General features: G+C 49.3%; 7 protein-coding genes across 7 annotated transcripts; 1 reads left to right on the top strand and 6 right to left on the bottom strand.

Moving 5' to 3' along the window:
* Nucleotides 1-1993: 1993 nt before the first annotated feature.
* Nucleotides 1994-4474, bottom strand: GGI43DRAFT_168195 (uncharacterized protein). The gene is made up of 3 exons (XM_083199666.1): nt 3785-4474; nt 3164-3732; nt 1994-3098 (listed from the first exon to the last, which is right to left on the bottom strand). Exons 1-3 carry the CDS (start codon nt 3930-3932, stop codon nt 2118-2120), a joined length of 1698 nt encoding a protein of 565 aa, XP_083065405.1. The 5' UTR covers nt 3933-4474; the 3' UTR covers nt 1994-2117.
* On the top strand, nt 4385-7585 carry GGI43DRAFT_168178 (HET domain-containing protein). The gene is made up of 3 exons (XM_083199665.1): nt 4385-4824; nt 4876-6291; nt 6343-7585. The coding sequence occupies exons 2-3, from the start codon at nt 5018-5020 to the stop codon at nt 7439-7441; spliced, it is 2373 nt and encodes a 790-aa protein (XP_083065406.1). The 5' UTR covers nt 4385-4824; nt 4876-5017; the 3' UTR covers nt 7442-7585.
* A 24-nt stretch (nt 7586-7609) lies between these two features.
* Nucleotides 7610-10241, bottom strand: GGI43DRAFT_394618 (WD40-repeat-containing domain protein). Its single transcript, XM_083204777.1, has 2 exons — nt 9881-10241; nt 7610-9788 (listed from the first exon to the last, which is right to left on the bottom strand). The coding sequence occupies exons 1-2, from the start codon at nt 10103-10105 to the stop codon at nt 8103-8105; spliced, it is 1911 nt and encodes a 636-aa protein (XP_083065407.1). The 5' UTR covers nt 10106-10241; the 3' UTR covers nt 7610-8102.
* Nucleotides 10242-13396: 3155 nt separating this feature from the next.
* GGI43DRAFT_168251 (kinase-like domain-containing protein) lies at nt 13397-15741 on the bottom strand. Its single transcript, XM_083199667.1, has 4 exons — nt 14901-15741; nt 14366-14840; nt 14088-14286; nt 13397-14007 (listed from the first exon to the last, which is right to left on the bottom strand). The coding sequence occupies exons 1-4, from the start codon at nt 15619-15621 to the stop codon at nt 13552-13554; spliced, it is 1851 nt and encodes a 616-aa protein (XP_083065408.1). The 5' UTR covers nt 15622-15741; the 3' UTR covers nt 13397-13551.
* Nucleotides 15742-15960: 219 nt separating this feature from the next.
* Nucleotides 15961-18288, bottom strand: GGI43DRAFT_394623 (uncharacterized protein). The gene has a single exon (XM_083204778.1). It carries the CDS (start codon nt 17771-17773, stop codon nt 16040-16042), a length of 1734 nt encoding a protein of 577 aa, XP_083065409.1. The 5' UTR covers nt 17774-18288; the 3' UTR covers nt 15961-16039.
* On the bottom strand, nt 18278-19822 carry GGI43DRAFT_394624 (uncharacterized protein). Its single transcript, XM_083204779.1, has one exon. It carries the CDS (start codon nt 19253-19255, stop codon nt 18500-18502), a length of 756 nt encoding a protein of 251 aa, XP_083065410.1. The 5' UTR covers nt 19256-19822; the 3' UTR covers nt 18278-18499.
* Nucleotides 19823-20972: 1150 nt separating this feature from the next.
* On the bottom strand, nt 20973-21680 carry GGI43DRAFT_168568 (uncharacterized protein). The gene has a single exon (XM_083199670.1). The coding sequence runs from the start codon at nt 21409-21411 to the stop codon at nt 21040-21042; it is 372 nt and encodes a 123-aa protein (XP_083065411.1). The 5' UTR covers nt 21412-21680; the 3' UTR covers nt 20973-21039.
* Nucleotides 21681-21924: the final 244 nt, after the last annotated feature.

The following is a 21924-nucleotide window of genomic DNA, read 5'->3' on the forward strand; positions in this document are numbered from 1 at the left end:
ACGCAGGCGGAAAGAGCCGAGCTTATTTTCATATGAAGCTATGGGATAGCTAGCGATTGGGGACCAGGCGCCGGGTATTCAATCAAGCGAATAAGATGCAGGGGGATGGCGAGAGAGAGAGTCACAAGAGCTGCACCGGCGGGAGGAATGAGGATAAGGATGAAGTAGAAGAGAGATTGACACGAGAGGAAGAAGAGGTAAGGAAACAAGAGGAATAAAAACAAAAAATAAGAGTCATACTGAGAAAGAGAAGAGCCGATATACGCTTCTTAAAAGAAAAGCAGCCACCATTTTGACATATGATTCCGGCGTCTAGCTCCAGCTTCATGGCTTTCTGTACACACGCCCCCCTTTTGCCCGTTTAGAGCTAGAGGCGCAAGGCAAAGTACTACATAGGACGAGAAAAGCCACTGCCATTGGACCGTTCAGCCCAATCACAAGACTACAACCCCCATGTCCAAAAAAAATAAAGAAAGCGTGAGCCACAGCTCGGTAGACTTTGTGTCTATTGGGAGTTTTTTTTGCCCCCTTCAGGCCGGGAAGCCGGGGTTTGAAACTGGGCAGATGATAGGCTGGGCTATTGTCACGACAATTCGTTGGTTTGTCAATAAGCTTGTACAAACTGCCGCCATTGGAAAAGCTTAAGCCGCTGGGCCCCCCGCGAAAAAAACACAGGAAAAAACATGGGGAATCTGGTTTGGCCCGCGGCCTTGAGAGTCACGGTTCAGCCCTGGCTATTTGGGAAGATACCCCCACATGCTACGGAAAGAAAAAGGGGGGTGTGAGAGAGTCATTCGTTTCTTTCAAGATTGATGGACTGGACTGGACTGGACTGGACCTGACTTGGACACAGCCAGCTCGGTTTCAGTTCAATTATGGGGTAGTAGTACATTGGGCATAGGAGGGAGGTACGTAAGTAGGTAGAGCAATGGCCATAGCCGGACGGGTGGAGGAATTTCGGCTTGAATGGCCGGGGCTACCATTCCGATCTGTGTGTGGAGGAGCTCCGTGTGGCCGGAGGGAGAAGTAGATAGTGCAGGGGTTTACTGTCGTATTTATACATGCATTAGTTATCATGCAGACTATGTTGCGTTTTTCTAAAGAAGTTGAAAAAAGAAACAATAGTATTTGTTTATTCATTGCTTCAATTACAAGTTGTGCGTGTGCATGTACCTACACACATCCCGAACGATCATCCTCCCATGTGTCAAAACAAAACAAAGTGACGTTATTCTTTTCCCTCCCTCGTACCGACCACAGGCCGAGCTTGTGATAATGCGGGGTGCCGAGCGGCCCTGATGGGGGATTTGGGATGACGGCACACCCAGGGGGTACGTACCTTGTTGCAATCTTATCTAAGACAAGAACAAGCCTAAGCAAATGAGAAACGCCAAAACATGCACAGATATTCTTGTTGCTAACTAGGCCGGGAGGGATCGGAGGCGCGGCAAAATCGAAAGACGGTAGCCCACGCACCTAGGTTGACCCGCTGATTTGCCGTCTTGGGCCGAGGTTCGTTGCAAGTGCGTAGGAATTCGGCTCATGGGGAGTCAGTTGGAGCCAAGAATGAGAGAAAGATAGAGAGAGAGAGTCAGCTGTGAAATAGCGGGAGGGAGGGGACGTCATTTGATGTTTTTTGTACACTGATCGGCGGCGTATAGGAATAGCTTGACTCATCACACTGCAGTAAGTCATCACAGTACAGTAAGCGTGAGATTGTATATATATGCTTGTTATACCTACTACAGTAGGCAACTTGACATTGACAATTCTCTTGTTAATAAGAAAGCTTGCGTGTGTGTTGAGTAATAACAGTATAGAACAATCCGCTAACCTCATATGTCCCCAATTCATTGTAGGTGTAGCCATGCCGATGGATTTGCAGGGTTCACATTCCTAACGGTTATTGAGCGGCGTCTATTTTTGTTACCCGACAATCTTTTGTGTTGAATTGACCAAAATTGAATCCTATAACCCGAAATCTCATAAACTTGATATCAAAAACCAAATCTCAAATCCCAATCTCATCTCAGCTGCGCGGAAAGACCAATTTTAACACGCCATCGTTTTACCAACCTGATATCGCCTGCTAACCCAAGCACAATCTTCCAAACCTCCTATACCACTGATGCACTGGTATCTCCCTTATAAGCAAGTTGGCACTGCCTCCAGGTATACCACCACTCCAACGTGCCACGGCAAGCAACCTCCAAGTCCAAATCGAAATTCATGGGAGGAGCCGGCTCATACATATCCTCTGTCAATACCAAAACGGCACTGACCTTTGGGCATTGAGCTATGTTTCGGTTGACAATAAATCGGATAGTGGCGCCGGGAGGAATATATTCCTTCTCCTCCAGTCTATCTAGCCTGACTTGCCCAACGACTGCTCGTGATCCGTCGCCATAGTGAAAAAGTACGCCGGTGATGATGCCGTTGAAGCTGCACGGCTCCAAGTACCTTAGATCATCAAGAGATGCAAAAGTGTAGAAATAGCTTTCAGTAGAAGTGACTTTTGGATACTGTGAAATTGGTACCGGCAAGGTCAAGCTGTTAATCGGGTCGTCATTTAACGGCGGCGCTGGGTCGAGAGCCAGCTCGCGTATTCCAGCCGAGTCATCAACGTAAATTTCATCCGCCTTGCTCTGAAATGTCGTAATGCGGGTATGGATATATGTATGGCCTGGTATCGGATGCTTTCCCAATACATGCACGCGGCCAGCCGTAGTCACAAGCACTAAATCAATCTCTCTTTGGCAACAGTGTGTATGCTCTCGATGCCAAATCTCCTGGAGGAGATCGCCGCGGTCAATAGGGATATGCAGCCATGTCGTCGTGTCGTCGGGCAATTCACCGTAGTATGATAGGTCATCCGTGGCCGTGTGCCTCACAATCTTTAGCGCTAACTGAAAGGGATTCCACGCTACTGAGTATCCTGTTGTTTCTGGGCCATTAATCTTGAGACGATTGAATCTAGATGGCTTCGATGAAGGTGTTATGATGCAACGGATGAGATTTTGTCGATAGAACGGAGCTGACCATAATGTAGGCCGTGAATTCCCTCGTTCGGCTTCTCGGATATCACGGATTTTAAGTCCCTGAATTAGTTGGCGTATATCAGTACGATTGCGACTGGTAAATAGAACAGGTGAAGTCTACTTACGTCAAATTCGAAATGGAGTACAGAGTCTTCAACCAGCGGCAGGACTTGCCACCAGTCCAATGGATAATTATCCATTTCTAGAGTCTCTGTTAAGCACGCGACTACAATCTGCTTCAAGCCCAAGGGACCTCGCCTAATATAAATCACATCTTCTGTTGATTTCGATCCCGGATCGTAAATAAGCTCATCTCCCTGACTATTGCTTAGAGTTGAGACATATTTCTCATGGTGTAGTGACACATACGTTGCCCATATACGGGACGAGGTGCTCACTTCACCGCTTGAGGCTTCGACAATCTTCTCTTTTGCCCACAAAGTTGATCGCACTAGGCTGAGCCTCGAGGCCCTTTTAGATGCTAGATAGCGCTTGAGCTCCGCCGATTGAGCAACCGGTAGCTCAAACCCTGGGTCCCAGCGGGTCACCTCCAGGGTTTTCAAAGACGGCAGACCCTCTGCTGCACAGCTTGAGTGGCAAGCCAGCGCTAGGCCATCGACATGCTGGCAGTTGGTGGTCACACATGGATAATATGTACCCTGCTGGAGACGAATCGGTTCCTCCTTTGATGATGCTATAATTTCTTCGTTAGAGCTGTTCTCTTGGATGTGGAAGAGTGCATTTACTGAAAAGAATGGGCTCATCGGCTTTCATTTTTAGAGTGCAAAGTACGCAGTGGGGAGCTATGCAGATTTGCATTTCTATGTACTTTGCCAACGCACGAGACAGTTGCTCCGTTACATCCATGGTGTCGCCGGGAGCATCTAATACCATTGCTTAAGAGATACGACTCCTCACCTTGGAATAAAACAGTCTTGTGTCGCAAAAGGGTCCCGCAATGGTAGGAAAGAAGCAGAAACAGAAACAGAGAATTATATCCAAAATTATATCCAATAGAGCGTCCAGATCGAACCGCGCGGGATGACTATAGTCCCAGGCTCGGGATGAAATGGTCCCGTGCTATACTGTAACCAGTTGGAGGTAGAAGAGCAAAGGATCATCAATATGCCACTAATAGCCGTCACTACGATCAGGCACAGTAAGCCTGATGGATTGAGCGAGCTGGAAAGGGGCTGCCGCCACTATTTAGCCTAGTTTCCCCCCCAAAATGAGCCTCGAAATCCGCCTATGCCAATTATGTATATTCGCACTCGCATCGTGTCAGCAATAATCGGTGTTACAGTAAGGCACAAAGCCGCCCCCACCTCGACGTTAATGTTGCCCAGAAATATATGTCTGGGAATGTGCTGGCAATAACTAGGGTATTTCCAGTGAAAAATAAAAAGTGTACTGTGAGGCGCACCGTGTTTTGAGACACACAATAACGAGCTAGGGCCTCTACTTAATTGGCCAGAAAACGCCTTTGCGTGAGAAGCCCGCGCCGGCGTCGAGCCTGGGGGCCAAGCTCGCGGCCCGAGAACCCAGCCGCTTGGTGCAAACCTCAAAAACGGCGATCTGACTCGTTGAATGCTTGCAGCTTTCAGCTCATCCTACTCGGCCTCTTTAGACTAATCGGGACAGCCCTAACGGTCTGGCTGCGACCACTCTTCGTCTGTTGTTGACAGGTGCGGGGAAGGGCTGTACGTGCTGAAGCGTCTCTCGCGCTGTATTATGGCGATATAAAAGCGAAATAAAGTCACCTGTATAACCCTAGCAAATCTATCATGTTAGTTAATTCAATAGCATGACTTCTACTGCTTCTTTATAACTCTTGTAGGTCTGTCGCAGCCACAAAAGTGCATGAATAAATAAGATCCAGCAGAGAATACCTCCAAGCAAACTGCGGTGTGGGGTCTGTGAAGTAACCCGGAAGAATAGCTGTTTAAAGAAAGAGCAGAGGCGATAAAGATCTAACAGAAATGGCGGATGATGAAGCCAATGGTTCGGCCCCGGGCGAAGGCTGGCTGACTGAGAGCGACAGCGACTTCGACAACCTTTCAGCCGATGATGAGCTCGTAGTCGCCGGTATTCCACCACCACTCCCCTTACTTCCTGTCCCCGAGCACGTTTCTCAGCCCGGGGATGAGCTTTGTCATGACTGCTCGATCCTCCGATTGAAGAGGAATCGCTTCATTGTATGGCCCAAGGATGCAGACTATGGTGGATACGTACAGCCTCATGACAATTTCATCGAGTTGGGCGACGTCAAAGACATGAGACAGCGCAAGAACTGCCCCTTCTGCAGGCTGGTGCTGCTGGCCCTCGGCGGAGATCGGGTGCCAAATATTGCCAGTGATGGATCACCAGTTAAAGTTCAGATGAATTGGAGTACCGACGGTACGAAAGATCGGAACATGAATGCCCGCAGCGAAATTCGTACTCTAAGTCTAGACGGAAGCACTGGCTTAGGGGGTTTTCTCAGCCTCGAAGAGATAAATCTTTGGCCTGACATCACGCTTCTCGCAAACGATTTCCCCAGTGAAGCTCCAGCCAAGGCGCAGCGCCTCCTCCCTCGCCCGATACAACCTGAATGCATTGACTTTAAAGTCGTTCGCCGATGGCTGGCCATTTGCGATACAAACCACTCCAAAGTTTGTGGAAACCGATCAAATATGGAGCAGATGGGTTGGACCGATCCTGCGGGGGCCATTCCGGATTTCCGCTTCATTGACCTTGAGGACCGTTGCCTCGTTCGTGCTAGCGGTAATCCTCGGTATGCCGCACTGAGCTATGTCTGGGGGAGGGAGCCATTCTTTTGTATGACGTCCGAGAATCTCGCCGTTCTTCAAAAGCCGGGTGCGTTCGACCAAGAGGAGATATGGAGCCAGATCCCTGCCACGATACAGGATGCCATGACAGTAGCACGAGAGATTGGCATTCGCTACCTCTGGGTGGACAGCCTTTGCATATACCAGGATCTAATTGACATGGACAATATGACTGGTGAAGAAGAGGTCCTTGTAGCAAGTACAATGGGAGCCATTCGCATGATGGACTATGTATACGGTGCTGCATACGTCGTCATCTGTGCCGCTGGCAGTCGAAGCGCCCACTCAGGCATAACAGGGGTTCGCCCTGGCACCCGAGAGTCTATGCAGCCAATAGCGCAGATCGCACCTGGATTTCGGCTTGCTTACCGGCAAAGGCCATTCGATGGAATAGAGACCCTTCCCTATTACAAACGTGGATGGACGTTAGTGTGCCCATCTTGCTTCAGCCACACACAAAGCTGACATTCATGTAGATACCAAGAGAGACACTTCGCCACCAGACTACTGACCTTTGCCAACGGCCAGGCTTCTCTTCGATGTTCGTCCGACATTGAGTTCCAGGAAACTACATGGGACGATGAGTCGGTCATTTCCACAAAACGGCCACCAAGTTTCGCTGGGGAGGGTAACGATATCGGTGACGGGGTAGAAGGTCCGATACAAAATTACTCAGAGATGCAGCTGACCAAGCAGTCCGATATCTACAATGCCTTTGCCGGTGTTGCTCGCCAAATTCGGATGCAGTTGAATTGTGACATATGCCATGGTCTCCCTGTCAAGTACTTTGACTGGCTCCTTTTATGGCATCCACTTAAGAACGAGCAAACTCGTCGCGAGGGAGCCCCAAGCTGGTCGTGGTCTGGCTGGCAAGGCGGCGCATTTCCACGCATGTGGGATTGGTACACGCGCGATATGCAAGCCATCCGGAAGGCCCTGAAACGTCGCACCTGGATTGTCTGGTATCACAGACACGGCCCCCACAGCGCTCGCTGCAGCCTTGTACACAAGCACGGGCGAGTGTCAGAAGATAGCCAGCGGAACTTCTATGGAGGGCCTATTCGAAAGCGATTCTCCTTTGATTGCTCGCAGACAGAACCAACTCCGCGTACGTTGACCGAGTTTGAGCCTACAGAATACTATCCGGACGTCATTAGCACACGGCCATACTCCGGATACCTTCAATTCTGGACGGTATCAGCCATATTTGAGATTGCCGAGACCAAAACTCCATGGCCACAGCAGGGTGGTCCGCCTCCAGGGAAGCTGCTTGGAATCATTGGCAAGTCAGGAGATGAGCTCGGCTTGATCGTGGTGCCTACAGCATGGCTGAAAGAGAATCCAGCACCATGTAAGAGAGAGTTCTTATTAATCTGCGAGGCTAGAGATGTGAGGGTAGCGGATAGAAAGGATATGGACACAGATGATCACGAGTGGCGGTATCGCGTGATGTTGGTAGAGCCAAAGGCAAAGGGGGAGTATTATGAACGAGTGACAATTGGATCTATTGGAAGAGGTGACGAGATGGATTCTTTTGGTGAGGGCCCATGCTGGAAAGAGTTTATCCTGGGATGAGCATGAAAATCAGATAAAGGGGAAGAAGTTGATGATATCATGTGACCTTGTTGGTATAAACTTTCTACACTTTATAAAATAGGTACGAGGCAAATTGAAAGCTTGGCATCTAAATAGTATTCTTCACCAAGATCCTTACAAGGTTACAGAAAGATAGAAACTCCAATATTTTTGAATAAGTCATGTGGATTGTTTTTGACAAATTGCCAAGCAACCTAACAAAATATCTGGGCAGCAAGCGAACCGATACATAGCATGTACTCCCAAAAAATCATCATCTACTCCCATATGTACATAGGCCCGTATCTCCCAAAAACGCCTTTCCGTCATTACCCACCGAGGGCATCCATTTCCCTTTTTGCTGTTTTACCAGCCCAATATCAGAAGAAGAAATCGCTCTATGTTTTGTGTTTTGTAAATAAGAAAGTGTATCCATGCGCAGCCAGCGCAACCTGATTTCCCCAAGCCAAATACCGTCCGTCTAAATCCGTAACGGAGAGAAAATAAATAAAGTGAATAAAAGAAAATATCAACTCGACACAACCAAAAGGTATCATAGTTAGTACAGTAGTTGATACGGTATCAAGTGTCAAGGTAGATCAAAAAGTGTAAACCAGCAGCAAGTGCTGGTGGGAGGTGTTGTATCTTAATAGCGAGACGTTTATGATGGCGTTCCCCTTTCCTCCAAGCTGTTGCCCTCGAAGCTGTATAGACGAACCTCTCCGTCTTCACTACCGCTTGCCATTCGGCTATCGCTTAGTCCAACGCAGGTCACCGGGCCTGCATGGCCCGTAAAGCTACGCTCACATTTGCCTGAGCGAGGCTCCCAGACCTTAGTCATAGAGTCATTGGCACCAGTGACAACGCGAAGGGTATCTCCAACAAGACCCCAGATGCCCTCGACGTGACCAAACATGCTGCGAATGCACTTGCCCGTGGCGATATCCCACAGTCGTACAGTGTTGTCGAGACCACCTGTGAGCATGTAACGTGGAGGCAGGGGACGAGAAAGATCTGAGAAGCTGGGTCCAAACGCAGTGCGGCTATCGGGCGACTGCTCTGGCAAAGGCACCGGCGAGTCACCTCGTCCGCTAGCTGCCGATGCAGCATCCCCTGCATCAGCGTTAGGATCCTCATCCGGCTCAAAATCGGGAGGCATCAGCAAAATTTGCTGAACCTGTCCAACGTGTCCCAGGTAAGTCTTGAGGCACTGCTTCGTATCCAGATCCCACAGCTTGACAGTAAGATCATCAGAGGCCGAGAATACGGTACGGGATGCGGAATCGATGCGCACGTGGTTGACCCAGTCGGAATGACCCCGCAGAGTCCAAGTCTGCTTGGTGTCAAAGTTGAAGATTTTGACCGTCTTATCAATGGATCCAGAAGCAAGCTTGCATCCATCGAAATGGATAGACAAGACACCATCGGTGTGGCCCTGGAGCGTGCTGATGCACTCGCCAGTGTGCCAGTTCCAAATCTTGATCGTCTTGTCAAAGCTTCCGCTGATTAGCTTGCCTTCGTCAAACTGCAGAGTCCTAATCGTCGAAGTGTGTCCACGCAGCGTGCGAATGCATTCTCCCGTCTCGACATTCCAGATCTTGATGGTGGTGTCGTAAGATCCCGTTGCCAAGATGTTGTGATCGAATTGCAGGCAGGTGACGCCGTTCTCGTGGCCCTTGAACGTCCTGATAGAGCAGCGTCCCGTCTTCCAGTTGTATCCGACCTTGTAACGGTCCCGGTACACGTCCTTCCACGGTCGAAACTTTCGCTCTTCGTCGAGTTGCGCTCGGCCGTTGGCTGGTGAATTCCGGACTCGGGATCGTTTGGCGCCGCTATCGTCGCGGACCACCATGGCTCGTTTGTTGGAGCCTTGGGCTGCGGGAGCTGAGGCTGGCTCAGCCGAATCCTCGGTGCTGCGAGTGGGTGGATTCATATGTGCGGTATGTTGATGTCGGTTCCAGGCCATGAGTTTTTTCCGCTCCAATAGCGGCAGGCCCCAGCCACACTTGGTACACTTTCGGTCAATGTGTTGTTCGCACATTCGGTGCCAGACGACGTCATCGTCGGCCAGGTCCCGCCAGCGGCGGCTGACCTGCGCAGCCTTGCATAGCGAAACAGTATCCAAGTTGCAGAGAATCTTGTACGATAATTCTACAGGCAATGTGGCAATGAAGTCGATCTTGAGCTGTTCTTGAACTTCGCGGGAGACGGTCGAGAGCTGAGGAAAGCAGCATTGGGTGATGATGCCCTGCAGCATAAGTTCGCGATGCTTGGCGGGCGCGGCTGAGAACAGGGACCAAACATGGGTAATAGCTTCCTGATCGGTAGATGGCAGGTTGTTGAGCTCCTACAAGGCAAGAAGGGAAAGTTGGTTGTTAGTAAAGTGACATGTCAGACAGGCTGAGCAGGGATGCTATAGCGGTTTCAGTGGCAACATACCCGTTGAATGGTACCCATCTTGGTCTCATCCGCCGCCCGGCGACACTTGGAGTCGGGACGATGACGGTAGCAATACTTGGTGTTGGGGTCTTTGATGTTTACCAGTGCATTACTAGAACTAGTCTTGTCCTCTTTCTTGAAGCTTTTGCCGACGGGGGCGTACAAGCCGGGGATGTGTTCTTTGAGGAAGGGACTGAGGGTCTTGCCAGCGAGATCGAAGGGCATTTTTATCAGGCCTTTGGAGGGGATTTCTTCCTCGCCCTCGCGGCGGCGCTCACAGTTGTCTCTCGATGGCGGATGGGAAGAGGACTGGTAGGCAGGGACAGAGACAGTCGCAGACGCAGACGCAGACGCAGACGCGGATGCAGGGTTGGAGGCAGGCACAGATTCAGAGAAGGAGATGGACGTCGAGGGCAGTGTTGTCACTGTGGAGGTCGAGAGGGCAGGCGAGGGCGACGCTGAAGGCGCTGTTGATGTCAGAGAAGCAGCGGCGGCTGCATCAACCATCGAGGAGGACTCATAATGGGATCGAGATAGAGTGGAGGAGAGAGAGTTCGGCTCGTGGCCGGAGGCAGTTGACAGGGACTCCATGGTTATAATATGCGGTGAGAAGCCTTATCGCACGACGCAAAGGTTAATTGGGATTGCGAGCGGCCAGGCGACTCATGCGCTGTCAGGCAAAGGCGATTGCGTGCTCTGGGCTTGAGACACCACCCCCCAAGGCGTGCTGCTGCGTCCTGGTAGAAGGGCCCCCGTCTGCTCACAGCGTCGAGAGAAAGGGGTCCGTGAGTCTGGCGAGGATACGAACACGACCACAGGCGCAAGACTGCTGTTGTCGAGTCGAGCTGAGGGTCGCAGATGGCGAATAGAAGCTCTGGCTGGTGACGATGCTGGTGGTGAAGATGATGAAATAAGCCAGAGGCGGTATCTGGAGGATGAATAAGCGGCGATCTGGCGAACGTCGACGAATCGAAGGTATATGCAGCCGTTCTTGTCCCTCACACGACACTGAGCTGCAGCTGGACAGAGAGAGAAAGGTTTGATAGGGCCTTCGGCACTGAAGAGGGGATGGAGAAGGATCCGGGCAGGGGACGAGGTTGGCAGAAGGCGGCGAAGATCGATTGACAATGGAACGCTGGAAAATGATGGCAGCAAAGTTAGCAGACGCTAAATGGAGAGCCGTGGCCAAAAGGGTTCGTGGTAAATATCCGCTAGCTGTAGCAATGCTTGGGTGCTATGGGGCCGAAATGGCGTTATCGAGCAGCATGCGTGGCTCGCTAAAGCTTAACGGATGGGGCGCTAGGAAGAGAACCCTACAGAGGGCCTTTGAAAGTACTACGGGGAGCCTATGAGAGCGCTGGCAGGTCGCTGCGAAGAGCCAGGGAGGGTTCTGAAGCCCCACCCCGACGACCCGATGGTGGTGACAGGCCAGAGGTGAGGTTTGCCGCTAAGACGGTGTAGCGGAGGATCTCTTTAGTCATAAAAGTCTCCAAGCCCCAAAGAAAAAGAGGCAAGAAGAGAGAAAATTTGGTTAAGAAAAAAAAGTCAACAAATTCTTAACTTTAGCTCTGTTTCGCTCATTTTTGCCTCCTTGCGTGCTGTCCACGTGCCCACTAGCGAGCATGACATAAGCCATTTGCACGCGGCAACTAGTTGCGAACACTGGCCGGAGCCGAAGCTGAATCTCGCCATCGACGCCATGGAGCACAACAGCGCGGCTCCGACTCCCGACTAGCACCTCCAGCAGCCGCGACGATCCTCGATGTGCGCCGCGCAGAATCTCCGACAGCCGCTGAGCAGCAGAACCAGGCCAGGGATGCTTGATGGCCGATATGCTATGATACGAGACCGTCGCAATGGCAAATCCTTGGCTGGATTCTCTGACCTCAGCTGATGATGGTGACGGCGTCGCTGGCTGCAGCAGCGGATATCCCAGCACTCGCTCAGCCATGTATTCCATATATACGACCTCGTCATGCCTTACTGCACCTCACTACGCCATTACTACACCACTACGACTGCTCCTAGTAGCATTCAGACGGCTCAACCCTGGCGCTGGCTTAATCTGGGCGATTGCAACTCTATTTTTCTGCCATGCCGCTACGCCAGCTTCCTCAACCAGACGTCCTTCCATGCAGGGTCGCGATGGAGTCCTCCAAAGTCACCTCCCTAATCGTGCAGAAACTCGCTCGACACGGCACCCTTTGGACCCCATCCAACGCATATCCGAAATAAGGGTGTGCTGCTATTGCGCCTAGCACGAGCACTATAGAAACTTGGCTCTCCAAGTGCGGCTTCGTTTTCTCACTCGTCTCGACATTAATTTATTAAACTGGAGCCCTGTCAAGCCGTTGCCCATGGGGTCGAGTCTTTTCTCTTTTTTTGATCGTCGATCTCTGGTAGCGATTTTTCTTAACCACCCAAGCCTAGCCCCTTGAATAGTTCCACGTCGCTTCTTCGACTCAGACACGCTTCGGCTGGCCACTGGCACCGCCGGGATGGCGCAATCGTCATCCGCGAAGGCGTTTCGATCCCTCGCCGCCAATCCTTTGGTTGGCTGCACAAGCTCAAAATGGCGCCCCGAAACTTTCGTCGCTGGCTAATTACCGCAGCAGAAAGAGTGAAAACGACCCGTTGGCCCATGTTTATATTTTCAGGAGTCTGTTATCACTGCTGTTGTTGCTGATGTCGTTGCCGCTGATCCTTTCGCGCGCGATGTTGCGCTGCTGCTGTCACACGCGCAGCCTTAATAATATACCATGGCATAACGGGGACCTGACCTGACAGGGTTTTTTTGGGCGTTACATGCGTCTTGGATACCGACATCGACAACGACATCATCAGCATCAGTATCAGCATCAGCATTTGGAATTATGTCAAATGAAAGGGAAGAATTGGACGTCGAACAAGTAGTGCTCTCTTCTCGAAACTCTCTTCCATAACACGGATGCATAACCAGTAGGCCTCAAGCATCACGTATGCGCTACTTTATGCCTCGTGCTTGTGCCTTCTTGCGTCTCGTGTTACACACCATGTTATCGGCACGACAATAGCATCTCCTGCATTGCCTATTGATCAATCCCAAGAGACGGCATGCACTGCGACATCATCGCCACGATTTGTCACTTAAGTACATGATGGCGACATGACGGATGGACCATTCTCGATTTCAAATCAGCTAGCTGGTTGGCAACAACAGGGTTTGCATGGGAACAAAAATCGCCGAAACGTCCGTCATTTCAGGGCGTAAGGAAGTCATTTTAGGCTTTTCTGCGATAACCTGTGATTCACCCAAACCCCTTTGTCTCGGACCAAAGTCATGTACGATGGATAGTATTGGTCGAGGATTAAACACCTTCATTACGAGATGGGTCGCGCCCTCCAACTTCTGACCCAAGCCGTCAATTCTCGAGGTTTATGGCAATCTTCGGAACAACTTAACACCATGAGGCTCTTGTTAAGCAGATTTCGTGTTCGTATCAGGCTCTTGTACATCTACTATGCTCCCAACCTAAGCGAAGTGAGTGGTGCTAGTATAAGTGGAATCTTGTATAGCCGCAATTTTCGAGATCCTTTCAAGTCTAGACCCAGTCTTCCTCCGCATAATAGTAGGTATTACTACTATGTAATACGGGGGTCTGGGGATGTATCAGGCCATGGTGGTCCTTATTCTAGTCCCCTTTTCGAAGGAGGAGCAGCTCCCGAAGTTGGCTTAGACGCAAGTATATCGGATGGCTATCTCCCAGAGCTATCACCGCATTCTGAACGGCAGCATCGTAGACCTCGAGCACATCTGCCAGCTGCTCAGTCTGTTCGTAGTAATTCACATAGCTGATGGGTGAAAAATCCGTCTCGAGATTCTTATATATCAGGGGCGTCAGGTCTGTCTTAAGCGACTCGATCTCGCTCCTGAGATCCAGCCAGGCTCTACCGCTCCGCTGGACCCAGCGTCTAGCTTCCGATTCGTCCATACTCGTCCCGAACCCAACGGCATAGCAAATGGCCGTCTGAAAGGCTAAAGGGCGCGAGTCCTCGGATGACGATTCCGCTTTGGCCTTAATTAGTCTGAAAATATGGCCCCAGAGGCGGTAGTCTGCCCCCATCAGCTGCCTATAGCTTTTCGGGATCTATGTGATGATTTAGTTATCAATCTACTGCTTACGTTTGGGTTGTAGATTAGTTATCGCGGCGTTGTTATCATGCTTACTCTGAAATTAGAGCTGATTTTCCCAGCAAACGCTGATTCGTGTGGGAAATAGTAAGCATCATAATAGCTAAAGCTAGACCCGGCGTAGTGATCAGATTGGGCCTTTTCGACATTAAAATCTTTGTGGTGAGGGAGCACACTGAGATACGGCATGTACATTTCGTAGGTGCTGAAGCCGTTATTCTCCAGGGGTGGCACGCTGCATGTAATAGTAAGCGGCTTTGTAAGACATGCATAGCATTCTCCAGAAGGGGAAACCCATGGCTGTCATCACTTACACGAGCTGAGCAAATTCTTTCATTGCTTCCTGCAGATCCAACTGCCGATGTTTCGGGTCCAGAGCAATTGCAGAGGAGAAGAAATTCGACAAGCTCTTCTTCTGGATGGGATCAAGGCCAGCTACCTTGTGAACCTCACCCTGGAGAAACTGGATGAGCCGCCCATTATCCTTCATGCTTGAGAACTCGATCATGCTCTGTAAAGAATCGCGAAAGAGCACCCATGCGCACAACATGCCGAAGGAGTAGATATCCGTCAGCTTTGCATCATGGACAGAGAATAGACGATCGCGGTCTGCGACTGTTTCTGGGGCATTCCAGGGGACTGAGAAAGGAAGCCTGATTTGCGCTTCTGCTGAGTTTTTGGCGTGAAGGGTAGAGTACCCAAAGTCTGTGACTCTTGTGTTTACCTTGTTGTCTGTCTCTGCTGCGAATATCAAGACGTTTTCTGGTTTGATGTCTCCGTGAATAATGTCTAAGAATAAGATGAGATCAGTCTTTTTATCTATACAATAATAAATGATGTGGCTTTTACCTTCCCGGTGCATGAGAGTGATAGCAGCAGCTACATCAACACACAAATCCAACCTCTCTCGAAAATTCAACTCTTTCCCCCTCGGTAACTCCATAAACTTCTTTAAATCTCCATGCTCTGCCTTTTGGAGCACCAGAACAGGCCACGGGATCTTTGTCTGCGCGTCAATCTCAAAACATAGGCCTACCAGCCGCACAATGTTCGGATGACCCCGAATCTCTGGGTGTCCCAGAACGATAATCTCCGAAATGACGGCCCTGAGCGCGACAATTTCATCGGCTGGGTATTTGAAGTCTCGGTGGAGGCGTTTGAACACGTAGCTGAGCTTTTCGTTGAAAAAGGACTGGCTGATGGAGGCTTGGCCGCCGCGGTCAGAGGTTGCTTCATCCCATGTTATAGGCAAGAAGTCTACTTCTTTTTCTTGAGCTGTGGCTAGCAGTGAAAGGAAGTTGTAGGGCGAGTCACTAGCTGTTTTGTTGGCGGCGTGCTTTTTGACATCGTTTGTTGCTGCTACTGTGGCGGATGATTCGACGGCTCCGCTGTCTGCGATGTATGCGACTAGACTGTCTGGTTCGCCTAGACCGACTGAGATCCCGGAAGTTTCACCAAGATTAACTGAGATGCCGGATGTTTGGCCCAGATCGACCGGGATCCCAGCACTTTGGGAATCTGCTCCCTGTGTCGCTGATGAGGATGCCGTCCACGAGTAATACCCATACATGATTAGTACAGTTAGCTTATGTACATCTAACCGATTAGAGATGTTTGTACTGCTTTAATAAACGAGTCCTAGGCGCACAGTAAAGCAGATATCGAAGCCTCAGTGCTGTCTTGTAGATTGCGTACATAGTAGGACTAAATATGTACGAGTACATGCATATCAACAACGATGAGGCAGTGCGCGAACCAGTACTACCACCCCCGGTTCGTGTCTCATGCAGCGAGACGAAATAGGATATGAGCTTGCATTAGCTCTGCTCCTTTGTAAAGTACCTGTAAGGTATGAGTACATCCATGAGGCTCTGCGTCTGCCAGAGAGTGGATTTCGGAGACATTGATCTCACTCTTTCTGAGGCTAAAACATTATATATGTCTTACTATAATATCTATCCTAAATGTTTGCATGCTCATCTAGCCTACTACAACTTGACCCCCAGCGCCGTAACATCAACAACCTTCTCTTTCATATCTAACGACAAGTCTACATCACTGTCCTTGTGAAAATCCCCTGTCAAACAAGCTAAAACCGCGGAAGCATATCTCTCGCCCATCTCTTTTGGCAATTCCTTCTTTGCCAAACTAATCAGCATAGCCGTCACGTCCTTTGCCTTGAGCAACTTCGTCTCCGCCGTCTGTCGGATCTCATTAATCTGCTTGTCGAAAAGCTGCGAGACGGTGCGCCAGAGGCCTATTTCTAATAAGACTACTCCTAGAGCGTATATGTCGTGGATGCGAGAAAACTGTCTTTTTGGCTTTCCTTGTCGCTCTAGGTGGCGGTACAAGTTTGCTTCAATGTCGAAATCGACGCTCATGTCGGTGAATCCGTCGATGCGGCGCGAGTAACCCCAATCCCCGAGGAATGCGAGCAGTCGAGGCTTCGCTCCATCTTTCGCAGCCACGATGGGTGAGGAACCTGATATTTCTGTAGTCGCGCCTAGGGGATATGTGTTGCCGTTTTTATCTTGAAGAAACATCAAGATGCCATGGCTCCAAATGTTCTTGTGAATCCAGAGTGATCCATGGATATTTAGAACTGTCAATGCCAATGAATTGGCAATGCTATATCGATCAGCCAAAGGCGGTTTGAACCTTCGTTTGGTCTTCTCGTCGATTTTGGCAATCATAGTATGTAGCGTTGTCAGTGTATGTCCACTATCATACCGCCAGCTGGTTCCATCGGGAGGTGAGGGCAGCTTGTAAAGAAAAGTCATTCGTTTCGCCTTTATATCATCTTTATAGCCCAAGCATTGTAGCGAGTAGATTATCGGTTGCTCTTCGTTTGATATCCCGTCAGCTTCACGGAAAGATGAATTTTGGAGCAACCAAGCCAGTGTCTTGACTGGTTCCTTCAGCTTGGCCACCTCTTCTTCATCCAAGTCGTCGGAGCGAAGCTGGTCTTCGTATTCGTGATGCTCGATTATAACTTGTGTCGATGATCCCCCATGGTTCCAGCGTCCCAACTGGAACCTTTCTGTTGCAACGCTTTCTTCAGCAAATTCTCCTTCAATCTCGACAAAATCTGAATGCCGTTTGATTGCCGTCAGCTTCTGTCGCTTAATCACCGACTCCAGACCAGTGTCTTTTAACGAAGAGTTCTCTACGAAACTATATATAGCTTCCTGAGAGAAATGCTGCATCATGCCCCTTAGGCTGTCCGTGTCCGATTTGTAGTCTTCCAAGACCGAAAGGAGTTTCTTCTTATCAAAGATTGCCCAGTCATAGCCTTTGAGCTTGAGCGTCTTAAACTTTGCCCGGGCTCTTTCTATGAATGACACTTTTGAATCCTTTTCACCCTCTGGCGAGACCTCATTTTCGTTCTCCTCATTCTTCTCATTGCCAATCTTCTCATCTATAATGTCATATTTCCTCATAAAAGCCTCATATACTGCAAGCTTCACATTCATCGTTAACAAAAGATCGATAACTGTCTGCACGAGAAATTCTGAGCTATGGCCAGGGAGCATCAAAACATCCTTGCTATCACAGAAGCGCAGGCGGAAGAACTCTAGTGTCGCAAGCTGAACATTTATTTTGAGTTGGATATCGTGTAAGTTGTCTTCAAACTCTTTAATGTCGGTAATGACGCCTTTGATGAAAATGGTCACCTGGATGAGCTGCCCAACGGCCGTCGAAGCAGTATCGTAGAAGTCCATCTTGATAAGTGCGCAGATGAGAGTTTAGGGTGGACAGAAGAAGCAAATTGAATCCGGCCTCATCAGACGTTGATACATAAACTGTACACAAACAACCAGCGTGTGCTGCTCTGTTATATCTTCTTGATAAGAGATTTTGTGCCTGAATGTTGGCACGCCAAATGCAAATGACGTATGAGTCTCCGCTTCATGCATGCACAATGGAGACGCAGAGTTAAAGAGATTGTACCAGAGTACATCTGTATACCAAGGCGTCTGCAGTCTCATGCATGCGACCACACTATGGAGTTGACGATGGCTTTGTATTCGTCACATCGAGAGCTACACGTATCAAGCGCGGATTTTCAGCTGGCTCCTAACATCAGCGCTAGCTTCTTCCAACATGAAGTTCGCTGTTGCATTCAGCCTTTTCATAAATATCTAGTTATGCAGTTTCGACATTTCTACCTCAGGCCTGAGGCGCCTTATTAACATGTGTATGTTGCTACTGAAGGTATATTAGGATTTCTCTTGAGAAATGAATAGTGTTAATTAAAAGAAAACAAATCTTCGCTATGCTAATTTATCCACGCTCTGAATATTTAATACGTTTCTTCAAGGTAAATATGCTGAAGCTCCTTCATCTCATCTCTTTAAAACGCCATTTCACCTACAACTGAGATAAAACTTTGATAGAGACATGAGAACCCAGTGTGAACAGGTCAGCCAAATCACCACTCATATGGTTCAATAATAACGGTTCTTCACCTTACCCTTCACCAAGTCGGTAACTTTAAATTTACCCGACTTGCTATCGTTGACCCATTTCCCCTCATAGAGCAACCCATCCAATGTCTTCACGCTACCTTGGCCATGCTTCTTGGAGTTGCGTACCTTGCCGCGATACACCTCGCCGGTCAAGTAAGTTATCTTTCCCATGCCAGTCATTGCGTGGTCAGTTGTCTCTCCCTCATAAATGGCGCCGTTCGAGAAAAGGCGGCGCGTTCTCCCACTCCCGGTGGCAGTTTTGCCATCGGATCCTTTCCATTTGCTCTCCCACCAACTTCCATCTGCCCAGTGCCAAGTACCCTTTCCACTTGGTACATCTTTACTCCACTGGCCCGTGTAACTGACGCCTGATTCAAGGCATTTGCGGGTGCCGGTGCCTGATCTTTGGTCGTTTACAAACCAGCCGTCGTAAACAAACAGCCCATTGCCTGTGGTTAGTTTTCCATGGCCTGATTTGATCCCATTAACCCATGATCCAACATACTCTTCGTCTTTTGAAGTATATGTTCCTGTTCCTGAGTAATTGCTGTGCTCCCACTGGCCCTCATAGACGGTGCCGTCACTATATCTCATTATACCTTTTCCATGGGGTTCGTATCCGACAATGGAGTAATATGAAGGACCAATGCTGATCGGGTATGCCGATCCGGTGTACTGTCCTGTTTTGCTTCCTATGGTGATGGTCTCATCGATGTTCTCGAGCTGATTAGACATGAGGAAGGCTGGCTATGAGACAAGATGAGTCTAACTTTTAATCTCCGTTGCGGTTATATATAAATGGAGATGAGAAATTTGGCCTTTCGAGACAGAGGGTAGAATCAAGTCAGAATATTGATGATGGCAAGAATGTCTTGGCTTTTCGTCTTCCGAATGATAGAAGTCTTAGGCGTCAATTCCCAATATATGCTCCATCATAAACTCCTGGCTACCTGTAGAGGACATGGAATCTACACGTTAGTGAGGCGCTGTAAGAGTCACAAATACATGGCAGGTTATTGTAAGGCTACCAATCGCACCCAAGAACGTGTCTATGTCCTCAGAGTACAAGGCAAATGCTACACGATGTGACAGCCATGAGCTGCGAATCAGCCTCCAGTTCAGAGCCATTACGGCTTAAGCCGCTGCACGACTCCCCAAGTTGCTTCGAACAGGAAATTAATGGGCTGCTGAATAGGCATATTAACCAATACAGCCACGATAAAATTAGGCGTTCTGCGCGGGGCAGCAAGCGTTGTCGCTGCTATAGGCAGCCGAATGGCAAGGCTTACTGCTGCGTCGGTCACCATTTCAACTTGCTCATTTAGTGGCAGTTTGTATTGCGGCTGCCTTGCCGCCCCGCTGATTCAATGTTAATAGCTATGTCCCTTGCATGGCGCTCCATTTTTCACTCGTTGGCCAATCATCTTGTTCAACTTTTCTAAACTACAAACTCAAGATGTAAGGGAGGCATCAGATATATTAAACTGCGCCCTATATCCTTACTATTGGATCCAAAGCTAGGATACGGTTCACTAATAGTTCGATACTTATGATGCGGTGAAAGATACTCCCCGCTATGTATAACACAGCGAATGAGGTACCTATGGATGTAGCCATTCACCTTCAAGTTGTCTAAGATTATTCAAGGGTTTATACATCCCTTTATGCATACCTAGAGTGAAAATTGATGTCATATGCCAGCTGCTGATGTAAGGGGTGTATAATTGGACCCTGCGGCATTACTAGTATCGGTGTACGAAGCAAGCATCGAGCTTCTCCTCCACTCCTTGCTTCCATTATGTCTCCTGTCCTGTTTCTCGAACACGTAATAAGAGTTCCACACTGGAGCATGCCATGACGCGGAAATAAAAGTAGACCGATTATGTACGAAAGAGAAATACCGCCTATATTTAGATGTCAGCTCGCGGTACGAAGCAAATGATCGTCCATTGCGCATATACTGCATCTCGTATCTTCCGATGCCACATCCTAGCTACTCTTTGCTCCTTACACCTCGGTGCAAAACCACGTGAATAAAATTTCGATGCACCAATATCCAAATCCGAAAATCTTCAGTTGTACCCGTGGCCGAAGCGGCATGGAATCTCGGCCTTGGCTTCCATGGATATTATGCAGGTTTCCACAACTTTTCCTCTTGGCAGTGGAACTTTGTCCCTTTTTCCTTTCTTTATTTCGTCAAGGAAATATTACTCCGGTATACGGAGTGCTTTCTTGTGATAGTTTGCTATTGTCTATTTCGTACCCGGCCGTATATGATATAAGTCGGCAGTTGTTTACCACCGACGGCTGTGCTGCCGTTGGTTACACAACACAACAGTGGCGCAGAGGCACGGGAATGCCGAGTTGGATGCAGATGTTCGAATGAATACGATGATTTTGTTTCTTTGTTTCTCTTCTTCTTTTGTTTTAGATAATGAATATTTGCCTGCGGGCGTGCTTTCGTATTCAACCCCGTGTTCGTGCAGGTGGTGTTGAGTGCCAGATGCACTGGCCTCCCCTTACATTGAGAGTGCAAGGATCACGACAAACAAATCATGTCTCGGTCCCCAAGGATTCTCTATACATAGTAGCACTAGTACTGAATGGCGATGACCCGATAAGTCGGCGATGATGTCAGGCTCCAGCGCCTTGAGCTCGATCTCCGCCCATGACGACGCTTTCCGCGAAAGAGAGCCAAACAGCATTGAAAGAAACAGGCAAATAAGCGCTATGTAGAACCACCGCCTTGACAGCACGGAGCACAAAACGCACTCGGTTGAGCTACTCGCCACCGAGGCGTCCGAAAAGCAAAGCTGCAGCGGGATTGACTGCGGGACATGGTGGAGCAGAGCGCTTGCTTGACCCAGCCTCGTTATTTTTGGGCCTAGCATGAGATCAGTGATCGGCGGTGCTTTGCTGGGCTCGAACTCTATCCGTCAGTCTTGAAAGAGGAGTTGAGCTCAGTAGAACTCGGTGGGTTTTTAGGTCACGCGGCGGTGCTTTTTGTCCGCGCACTGTGATTTCAGCCTTTGAATGAGTCGTGCTCCTTGTCGTATGATTCTCCAGGTCTTTGATGTCTTTGATTTAGATGGGGTGATGTGCTAACGGCACGACGGCTCCCTTGCGTACAGTGCGTGGCCTCGTAGCCTCTCGGTAAACCCAGGCTTAGTATGTAGGATAGCTCGAGGGAAGAGAGACATCGTATCCGGGAGGAACACTGCAGCTGCGCCGCTCCACTGCACTATCTTCGGATGCCGTGGTGCATTCCGTATCCATCTTTTGTTTTCGTCAGAGATCGACTTCGCCTGGGCCTGTCCGGATCGAAATCTAGATGAGCCTTTGGCGGAGTCTAAAGAAGTATAAAGAGTCCGGCTCAGAAGCATCGTTTGGACAAGCTCCAATCT

Source organism: Trichoderma evansii (assembly GCF_050947405.1).
Source record: "Trichoderma evansii strain SZMC 28006 chromosome Unknown GGI43scaffold_2, whole genome shotgun sequence".
Taxonomy (NCBI): domain Eukaryota; kingdom Fungi; phylum Ascomycota; class Sordariomycetes; order Hypocreales; family Hypocreaceae; genus Trichoderma; species Trichoderma evansii.

Excerpts from the sequence above, each read along its gene's own strand:
- GGI43DRAFT_168195 (XM_083199666.1), bottom strand. The coding sequence starts at position 3,932 with ATGGTATTAGATGCTCCCGGCGACACCATGGATGTAACGGAGCAACTG. Across the intron at positions 3,733-3,784 it reads CGATGAGCCCATTCTTTTCA|CATCATCAAAGGAGGAACCG; the intron begins GTAAATGCACTC and ends AAGAAATTATAG. Across the intron at positions 3,099-3,163 it reads TACTCCATTTCGAATTTGAC|GGACTTAAAATCCGTGATAT; the intron begins GTAAGTAGACTT and ends CAACTAATTCAG.
- GGI43DRAFT_168178 (XM_083199665.1), top strand. The coding sequence starts at position 5,018 with ATGGCGGATGATGAAGCCAATGGTTCGGCCCCGGGCGAAGGCTGGCTG. Across the intron at positions 6,292-6,342 it reads TATTACAAACGTGGATGGAC|ATACCAAGAGAGACACTTCG; the intron begins GTTAGTGTGCCC and ends ACATTCATGTAG.
- GGI43DRAFT_394618 (XM_083204777.1), bottom strand. The coding sequence starts at position 10,105 with ATGCCCTTCGATCTCGCTGGCAAGACCCTCAGTCCCTTCCTCAAAGAA. Across the intron at positions 9,789-9,880 it reads AGATGGGTACCATTCAACGG|GAGCTCAACAACCTGCCATC; the intron begins GTATGTTGCCAC and ends CTTGCCTTGTAG.
- GGI43DRAFT_168251 (XM_083199667.1), bottom strand. The coding sequence starts at position 15,621 with ATGTATGGGTATTACTCGTGGACGGCATCCTCATCAGCGACACAGGGA. Across the intron at positions 14,841-14,900 it reads CACTCTCATGCACCGGGAAG|ACATTATTCACGGAGACATC; the intron begins GTAAAAGCCACA and ends TCTTATTCTTAG. Across the intron at positions 14,287-14,365 it reads AAAGAATTTGCTCAGCTCGT|CGTGCCACCCCTGGAGAATA; the intron begins GTAAGTGATGAC and ends TATTACATGCAG.
- GGI43DRAFT_394623 (XM_083204778.1), bottom strand. The coding sequence starts at position 17,773 with ATGGACTTCTACGATACTGCTTCGACGGCCGTTGGGCAGCTCATCCAG.
- GGI43DRAFT_394624 (XM_083204779.1), bottom strand. The coding sequence starts at position 19,255 with ATGTCTAATCAGCTCGAGAACATCGATGAGACCATCACCATAGGAAGC.
- GGI43DRAFT_168568 (XM_083199670.1), bottom strand. The coding sequence starts at position 21,411 with ATGCTAGGCCCAAAAATAACGAGGCTGGGTCAAGCAAGCGCTCTGCTC.